The sequence below is a fragment of the Podarcis filfolensis genome (assembly GCF_964270895.1).
Source record: "Podarcis filfolensis genome assembly, chromosome: 11".
Classification (NCBI taxonomy): Eukaryota; Metazoa; Chordata; class Lepidosauria; order Squamata; family Lacertidae; genus Podarcis; species Podarcis filfolensis.
In genome coordinates, this window is record NC_139613.1 from 19,276,742 (window position 1) to 19,286,500 (window position 9,759).

Here is a 9,759-nt window from a genome sequence, read left to right on the forward strand (position 1 = left end):
CATGCCAGCTAGGATCTATGGGAATTGGGTTCCAACAACATTTGGAAGGGACTACATTGGCCAGACTTTAAATCCCTGCTTAGCCATAAACTTTGTGTGTCATCCTGGCAACTCATCCTCAGTTTCTCATCTGTACAAAGGAACTATTACTTGATGACAGAGTATTTATATCTGAGGGTTATCGGGCAATAAATCTGTCTGTGGTGTTACATCTGTGATAGCTGTGTTACCCATACATGTTGCCAGGTGACTGAATGGATGAATCATAGAAATAACAGGAACTTCCAAGGGCCTCCATATTTAACCTCCCAGTGAGGATTTTATCCCCATTGGTTATATATATTAAACAGATGTTCAAAACAGAACAAAAACAAGAGAAGGAAATTTACCCATCCTTGTATTTGACATCAGTTACTTGATTCAGAAAGTACTAAAGATGGCTTTTGAAATTCTCATATGCTGCAAATCACCCTTTGCTAAAGACCAGAATTCATGCTGACTTAATTCCCAATGATTTGTGCATGCCCCTTTTTTGCTGGCTTTCACTGAAGGCCAATGTCACTAGTGAGAAGAATTATATCCTCAACAGCAACCAACCCTTTATTTATAGAACTGGATGACCTCCCTTCCATTTCTCTCCAACATGTCTTTCGACTTTCGTAAGAAAGGCACTCTGCACAATATTGAGTAATCCCATCCTGGCCACATACCCAAATGCACATTGTTTTCCTAAAACGTTGCTAGTTATGACATTTATTATTTCAGTCTCCCAGTTTCAAGATAAGAATCTTGCAGCCATTCATTCTCAAGTTATGCAAAATGAAAGGGCTGTATCATTTCAAACTGAGAGTAGGGGGGTTCCATAATAATTTTGAATGCTTTCCCACTTAAGGCTCCTTGCCTTTAGTAAACAGTATATCACTGAGAGGACTACACTGAGCCTTTCTCCTTGCTATTTTAGTTTTACACATGAAGGGTGTTTTATTTTGAAATACAGTTTAGAATGCAAACAACAAAACATGTGCATGCACACACTTACAAAAATGCAACAAGATCACTAAAGGAATAAATAAATGAATTGATTACAATTCTTAGCATACCATGCTTATGGGACGACTTGCTCACTAGATACACAGACAGATGTGCACACACATCTGTACTTGATTGGAAATGATCAGAAATTTAAGGGGCTTCCACACAGGAAACCATAGTACCATTTTGTTTGCTTGCTTATTTAGTAAAATGTATACACTCCTTGGTGGTTGGTTTTTTTGTTGTTGTTTTTTAAACACCTTTCAAGGCAGAGGAAAGGTGGAATATAAATGTAAGAAATAAAATAAAGAAGCATGGTTCTGGGGACTTAATTCTAGTCTAATGTGGAAAAATTCCTGGCAGTAATCAGCAACCATATTCCAAAATCCTTCCCTATTACACACTCCCACCAAATGCAGGGATCTTTTTACTCAAGGGAAAGGCCAAAAATATAACCCCCTATCAACAGACTGAAGTGGCGCAGTCCAGAATTCTGCAACTTCAGAATTCTATATAACTTGCAGAAAAGCTCCTACAGAAGAAGTAAAAATGTCCTTCAAACTCCAGTTTGGAATATTGTCAAGTTTGTACAAATGCTACCCAAGTATTCAACAACATGTTACCAAAACACACATTTTTGTTTTTATTATTCATGATATTTTTTTTTGTGTTTCTTCTGTAGCCACAAAAGATTTCTTTGTGTTAAAAGTTGCTATTTCTTTTCAAGGTTGAAGATACTGATTCTTCCTCCTGTTCCAGTTCCCAAAATTAAAGGAATCGATCCAGACCTCTTTAAGGTAATTTGTTGTGGGGACGCTATGGAAGAGTGTTCAGAATGATCAGAGTAACTGACTGTAGTGACACTAAACAGTCTAAAATGGTGTACTGCCTAAGAAATTTGGCTGTGTGACGGCTTTCTTGAGGATTGTGAGATCATGTTTTCCACTCTTGGCACAAGCACCAGTGCTGTGGGGAGAATACTATGAATACTATGGAAGTCAAATAGCAATACAATAAAATTTAGCATATAAGAAATAAAAGAAGCAATGAAGTCACAATTACAAATCATACAGCATATGGCACAGCACATTACAATTGCTACAACAGGCAGAACAATGGTCCACCAAGACCCTAAGCAATTTGTTGTGAGGAAAAGTTTGGGAATCAGTTGTCTAGACCAGTGATGGCCAAACTTGGCCCTCTAGCTGTTTTGGGACTACAATTCCCATCATCCCTGACCACTGGTCCTGTTAGCTAGGGATGATGGTAGGCCAAAAACAGCTGGAGGGCCAAGTTTGGCCATCCCTGGTCTAGGGCAATGGCACACAGGAGCCTTCAATTATGAACCTGATCTCTTTTTCATGGAACACTAGCAGTTCTCTCCCAGCCATCTAGTGTGCTCTAACACACAGTTCGGACATGGCTGTCAATGTTTCCCTTTTTTAAAGGGAAATTCCCTTATTCCTAATAGGATTCCTCGCAAGAAAAGGGAAAAGTTGACAGCTATGAGTTTGGGACTTCAGCTGGCCTTTCTATTGAACACATATAATACTGCCATATTTATTCATTCAGATAACTGTTGCTCCTCTCTTGCAATTTGTCATTTTATTTTTTTTAATTGGCTCTATAGAAAGGAAAACTTGATGAAGTCAACTCCATCTTAGCCAGTCATGGTAGCTGCATGCCACCACTGTACGGAGACGACTCTTGGGTGGAATTCATTGAGCTGGATATAGACGAGGCAGAAGAGAGGAACGAAGGATTGGATACTGACAGGCTCCTCAGCGATGACCGCTTGAAGTCTCAAGGCTGCCTTGGCGTAAGGGATGATGATTCTGGGAGAGCCAGCTGCTGTGAGCCGGATATCCCAGAGACCGACTTCAGCGCCAGCGACACCTGCGACGGAACCTCAGACATCGACCAGTCCAAGAAGGCAAACCACAAAGAGGAGGATCTCTTGGGCCTTGACCAGAAAGACAACGAGAAGCCAGCGTCAGGTCTTGAGGGGGTGCCTGATCGCCTGGGCGAAGATGAGCAGCCCAAAGCCCATGTCTCTGTCGCTGACACCATCGAGACGACCAGCCCGCCTGTCAAGACCCAGCTGAGCAACCAGAATTCAATGGCCAACATTGACTTTTACACGCTGGTCAGCGACATTACTCCGGGAGGGAGGGTTGTGCTTTCCCCAGGGCAAAAGGTTAAGATGGGGAGAGATCCGAGCGAGACTCCAAAAGAACCAGTTGCCCAGTGCCAACCCAGCTTCGACATGGACAGTGCCTATTTCTGTGAGCTGGATGTGAAAAAATGTGTCCCCGCCACACTTCACAAAGAGGCCGAGCCAGAAGTTCAAGACCAGAGCTTTCCTGAAAACGCTTACTTCACCGCCGAGAGCCTTACCCCTACAGCTGTGAACCCTGTGAGGGCAGCAGTTCAGGAAGAGCCAGGAAGTGCCGAGGTGCTTGTGGCAGACTATACCTCCATCCATGTAGTGCAATCTCCGCAAGGCCTTGTGCTCAACGCCACTGCTCTCCCAGTGCCAGACAAGGAATTCATCGCGTCCTGTGGTTACGTGAGCACAGACCAACTAAACAAAATGCTGCCCTAGTTTTCCTTGGACTGAGTAGGAAGTGGCGCCATCCCCCCCCCTTCCCCACTCCTCAGTCCATGCCTCTGTGAGGCTCTGAAACACATGCAGAGCTCCCTGTGAGCAGGGGTTTCAATGCTCAATTTGGTGTGGAGTTCCATGTTCACATTGGAGGCCGTCCATGTTCACCTAGAGCCTTTGAATTGGGGATGGCATGGAGTTGGCTTGGGGAGTGTGTATGCTTCAACCAAAACAAACGCGTTCAGTATTTTCAGAGGGGTGTCGGCTAGTGCAGTCCCTTCTCCGTTTACCTGAGATGTTGAATCAATCACAGTATTGCTGTCGTGTCTTGTAAATATTGTCTTATGAAACGTTGGTGGGGTTGGTTCAGTAGCAGTGAGTGTCTTTTGTTATTTGTAGGTGTTGATTTGGGGTCATTCTTAATGCATTGGACGGCATTGTAATGTTATGTAAATCATCTTTATTCGAAAAGCTAATGTCAGGTGTTTTCTGCATTTTGAGCAAGTTTATGTTAAAATTCTACCATATGCAGAGATGTTGATACTGGGAATTGAAGAATGAAATACTGGGAAGGACAGGGGGGAAATTGTTGGGCTAAATAATACATTTATTTTGATTTATATAAATATACATATTTTAATACTTTAGACAAGCAGGCATGGATATTTTATATTTACACTGCACACTGTAGTTTAATTATAATGATCCATCTATGGAATGTATCTGCTGCAATCATTGTAGCAACTTTAAAAGAAGAAAAGAATATAAGGAGAATATTATTTTTTACAGAAAGTTTTTATACCTCCACAAAAGCTATAGAGAACTAGTTGCTACACTAGTTTGTTGAGGCCTATTCGTTTCTTAAAATTGCTATTCATGCTTCTGTATTTTACATGTAGCAAATCAGAACATGTACAAACCATACAAGATCTGTCACAAGAGTCTGTTGTTGTAACAAGACATAACACAGTTTGTATAGCAGTAAAAACTACAATGGGTTTGGATTTTTCAGGGCCTTTCAAGAACACTATCCACTTTTATGGGAAGTTTAGAAATACACACTGGCAAATAAGCGCCAGTGACTTGACAACACTATGCTTCACAATATATCCTGAAGTCCTTTCCTCAAAAAACTGTTGAGGACCTCTCAGTGCTAATATTCTCAGTGGAAGCTGAGCAGGGGGCTCCAGGCTGTTTGTAAAGCTCAGACTCCAAATCAAATGAAGCTACAGAACTCAGTACAGTATTGTTAACAGAGTAGTTTGTTTGTGTGTTTGTGTTTGGCATATTCTGCATGTCAGTTGTTCAGAGGCTTTAAAGAAGTCGCGTTGCTTATGCCTCATTTACAATTTACCTGTGTTTTTCTCTCTCAAGGTACGCCTTAACATACTTCAATCTCCAATTTTGTTTACACAATCAGGGGCTAAATTCAAAGACCCTGCAAACACGCCCCCAACCCCCCGCTTACTTTCTCCATGCTGCTCTTATATGCAGCTGTTTTTAGACCCAAAGCGTCTCCAACTCAGAATTTCTGGAGTCCAGTGTTCTGAGCTGTGGGGCGCAGGACACAGGGCCCACTTCAAGCCGGGGGAATCACACAAATCTGCCTTAACTGAGCCCACATCCTGGATGCATCTAGTTCAGTATTGCCCACTCTTGAGTAGCAGAAGCTCTCCGGGAGTTTAGGCAAAGAACTTTAGCATAACCTACTACCTAATTGTTTCTTTTAAAAAGTGGAGATGAGAGAGATCAAACCTGGAACCTTCTGCCACTGAGCTGTGGGTACAAATCCGTACCATACCGAAACATTGCTGTGAACTAGGCAGAACTCAAGAGCCTGCTACTGCTGTTCCTTGATCACAGGTCGCACATTCAACCAATAAAATGGTTGCTGGCTGTTGCATTGCCATCTCCACACTAATGCGCAGCCGAGTGGAGGAAATAAGCAGGACTCTCATGGGTGAATCATGTCCCACTGTGTTTGATGTGTTAAAATGTATTTCACGATTGCAGCACTGGCCCCACAGAACTCTGTGGGACTTGCTTCTGAATAAACTTGCTTAGGATCACACTGAAGCAGTAGCAGCATGGTTACATGTGGCTTCTTGATGATTTAGGGTTTCAAAAGCTCTGTTCCAAGTTGTCAAGAAAAACCATGAAGTCATCCTGAGCAGGAAAGAGGAGATGCTGCTGGACCTTATATTATTGGTAGTTACTGTATCTTACTAGTCTCCTTTAGCAGTTGGGATGGGGAAGAGGAGGGGAGATTAGCTGGAGGTAGCAGATGGGGTAAACCAGAAGTATCCCTTTCTCATATCATCTGGTTGCCTTCCAGGCTGTGATTATACATTACATTATCCAAAGGACCGTGTCAACAGTAACAGCCTTTGTCTCAGGTGAGAAGAGCTCTGTGAAAGCAGATCACAGCAAGCTGCAGTACGTGGCCTGAAACCACGTGTAAATGAAAACAAAATACTGAGTTTTATTATAGACCACAGTTGTGAATTTTAAAATCCAAGCATCTTGGATCATGTAAGCAAGCTTTGAGAAGCAAAGCAAATTTGAGGGGGAGGCTCTGCAGGAACAAATCATAATTTGCTTCAGAAGTCAACATTGTTTTTTATGTACTTGCTATTTTAACAAATATAAATATTTTAAGCCACAAATAAGAGCAAGGGTGCGTTGCCTTCCAAATGTTTGAAACTGGGAAATTCTGCATTTGGCTCGTACTTTTAAGCTGATGTTTATTAGATACTCTGCTAAGTTGCTGTTAAATTTTTCTAACAGCTGCCTTCTTTAGTTCTAGGCCCTAATGCCATTGAAGCTATGTGAGTCTCTCTTGAGGGCAAGCAAGTCTTATTGACAAGAGTGTTTCTGTCACCAAAAACTAGTTAAATACCTCAATCAATCTCAGAATGTCATTTTGGTACTCTGCTGGTTACACAAGCCATTATACCCCAGTATAAAGATTTGTGTCCTTCTGTTTATATTTAACTTGCCTTCTGTCAATTTATTTCAATAAATTTATTTTCTTCAATCCATTATGACATCATTGCATATTTTATTGCACAAACTTTACAGAGGGTGAAAACACATTTAATATTTTATTCTTTGACCATCACAATGCCACAGGTGTCATTCCTGTCCTGTAATCCTCAAGTATGTAAGTGGGGCTTAGAGAGGGCATGACTGACAGCCACGATCTGAGAAAATTCAAGCGGCACAAGCTCTTCCGCCTACTTTGAAAAGTTGTGGAGAAGAGATGAACCCTGTCCCACTCCAGCCCTCCACTCTCATCCCCATGGAAACTGCAGCCTCAGCCAGTGAAACTTCATTGGAGACATTTCAGGGCCAAACTAGTTGCAAGCCAAATGTGTTGATACAATGAGTATGCACTTTTAAAACAATTTAAATAGTCTTGGGAAAACCTAAGCAAGGATTTTACTTTGTCACTCTCAGCCACAGTCTCAAGAAAAATTGCCCCTCCTAAACTGCTACTTGTATTTAATGGGAAGCCTCCACTGGTGCCTATGAGAGCTGTCCTTGATATGCAAGTAGCAGCTTTGGAGAGGATTTTGTTGTTGTTGGGACTCTGGCAGGGAGAGAAAGAGTTAAGCTTCCTTTTACCAAAACAAAAAAATTTTTTTTCCTTCCAGTAGCACCTTAAAGACCAACTAAGTTAGTTCTTGGTATGAGCTTTCGTGTGCATGCACACGAAAGCTCATACCAAGAACTAACTTAGTTGGTCTTTAAGGTGCTACTGGAAGGAAAAAAAATTTTTTTGTTTTGACTATGGCAGACCAACACGGCTACCTATCTGTAACTTCCTTTTACCACTTCCTTTTACCCAAGGCAGCTGAAGCTTTCAATACACTCTCACTGTGTTGGTTGCTCCTTTGCCTACACATCTACAAGTAACTTAAGGATTTTGCTTAAAAAACAAAGTAGAGTTCAGGAGGACACAGCCTACACAATGCCAACATTTCCTAATGTTGCACAGAAGGATGAGGGTTGACACTGAAAGCACACTTTGTTCTTGCATTTCTCAAAGCTTCATTTTTACTGCAACAGTGTACTTACTGGCCACCCTCTGAGGAGTACATCATCTCCCTTGTGTCCATGTGTGAGTCACAGTGGTGAAGCACACACGCTAGCGCGCACAATGAGCAAATATGTGAAGGGTTCACGGGACTCTGCAGACTCTTCCTGCCTCTCCTGCCAACATGCACAACAGCCATGCACCGTCACCATCATAATCCATACATTTGGCCAGTGTGTGTGAAGACAGAGGTGTTGATGTAAGGGTATAGGGCTACTACATGCAGGTAGGTGGGAAGGGAGGATCCTGCCACAATCAGCTCCCCCTCTTGCATGGAACAGGTCAACATGTATGCACCAGCATATATTTAAACCTTCATATACTGGCCACTGCTATGCACAGAGCGCACAACCCTCCTGGTGCATTATTTCAACCCATAGGGAGGGGTCACCTGAAAACACCCCCCTCAGGTACCCCTGGGTAACACATTGCTGTAGGCTCTATCCTTTCTGCTGTACATGGTATTCATTGACTCTAACTGTTCTAAAAGTCAAGAGAACCCTCCTTCAAGCATCCCGATAAATGATTGTATGGAGATAAACAATCATGGGGGGGAGGGAGAGATGGGGACATACAGCAGGGTCATGTCACATCTGCAGTGTCTCTGCCCCATAGCTGCCCACATGCTGGAGCGATGTTTGCAAACAGGGAAGCCTGCCTGAAGCATATGGGTGCTTTCTGTCATCTGAATAGGGTGGTCATGGGTCTCAGACTGTGTACAGACTAATGTAGTACACAACTAGTTTTTCTCAATCTATGATAATTCGTCCTCAACACGCAGCTTTTGGTCTAGATTTGTTCTAGATCCTGCCGTCCACAAGAGTGGATGTGGTTACTCAATACCATTTGAAACTCCCTGCCTTGATTAGCTTATCAACCACATCGGTTCCTGCACATGCCCCAGCTGAGTGAAGAAGGAGGTATATGCCCACTCACAACATCATTGGACAGGCCTGCATCTGTCTTCAGATGGACACATTGCACATAATGCAGAATCAATCTGCAACGAACTGTTGTTTTTTGGAATGAAACCAGTTTCTCCAGAAGGAGCGAAAAATATGCAATAGAATTAGACTACAGGGCAGGGGGACAATCAGGCTACATTGATTCTAGAATAAAATGTGTATTATACAGCATTGCTTTACAGAGAACAGTATTCCATACTGAAGGGCTGTCAGTGAAGGGGTCCTTGGTTTAAAGATAAGGAACCGTAAAAGGAACGAGCAGGAGGGGTCTTCAAGGTTTCCCCCTCAACACTGAGTGACACCTGGCTAGCAGACTGAGCTAAGACACAAGTTGTGAGATGTGTTGAATTTCTATTTAAATAAATTATTTACACATTTGTGTCTTTGCATGTAAATCACCATATACAAATTGGATGGCATTTCGGGGGAGATGCAAAGTTTCTTTGGGGACAATGTCTAACTGGCCATCCTAAATCTAGAAGACTTATCACACAGGCTTCCCCATCTATGAGGGTCATCTGAGCCTTCCCATGGTCAGTGATCTTTTGTATGAGAAGAGGGTGGTTAAATGTTCCTTTAATTTTATATGTGATATACTAGTTTGATGGTATGCTCTAAACAGCATCCTGGAAGCCTTTCCACTGCTGGACTTAACTCCCAATTACTTGGCCTGCCATTTTACAGGGTCATTGGCTGACAGTTTCTGACAACAAAGGCCAAAATAAAGTTATGTCCACAACACAAGCAGAATAACAAATGTGTTTGCTTTTTTTTTTTGTCCCTAGAATCTCTGGCTAGCAACAATTAAGCTGGTTCCCTGCAATTTGTTCAATTAAGCAACCTTGAAAGGTGCCATTTAGCATTTGCAAACATTAAAATATGCTGTCACTTGCTTAAGCTTGCAAGCAGGTGTTCTAATGAGCATAATTAGTGTTCCCTCAGCTTAGAAAACAAACTGTTGGGGTTGTGGAGTTTGCCGCTTGTGAACATGCATATACAGACTCAATTATAAAATGACATTATTGACCGTTTTAGAAAACAAGGCTTCCGTTGCCAGT

General features: G+C 42.3%; 1 protein-coding gene and 1 long non-coding RNA gene across 9 annotated transcripts in view; one reads left to right on the top strand and one right to left on the bottom strand.

Moving 5' to 3' along the window:
* Window positions 1-6,678, top strand: part of GHR (growth hormone receptor) — a 103,865-nt gene extending 97,187 nt beyond the window's left edge. For 4 of the 8 annotated variants that reach the window (XR_014539634.1, XR_014539635.1, XR_014539636.1 and 1 more), the window contains exons 8-10: window positions 1,760-1,829; window positions 2,663-5,797; window positions 5,867-6,678. Coding sequence is in view for 4 of the 8 variants with exons in the window: in XM_083576165.1 (XP_083432291.1) it covers window positions 1,760-1,829; window positions 2,663-3,637 (1,045 nt within the window). In the remaining 4 variants the exon portion in view is untranslated. Of the gene's footprint in view, window positions 1-1,759; window positions 1,830-2,662 lie in introns of all 8 variants that reach the window. The other 4 variants (XM_083576165.1, XM_083576168.1, XM_083576167.1 and 1 more) reach the window with 1 other exon arrangement.
* Window positions 5,547-9,759, bottom strand: part of LOC310744689 — a 150,728-nt gene continuing 146,515 nt past the window's right edge. The window contains exon 2 of the long non-coding RNA XR_014539652.1: window positions 5,547-5,858. This is a non-coding gene — a long non-coding RNA (uncharacterized lncRNA). The remainder of the gene's footprint in view (window positions 5,859-9,759) is intronic.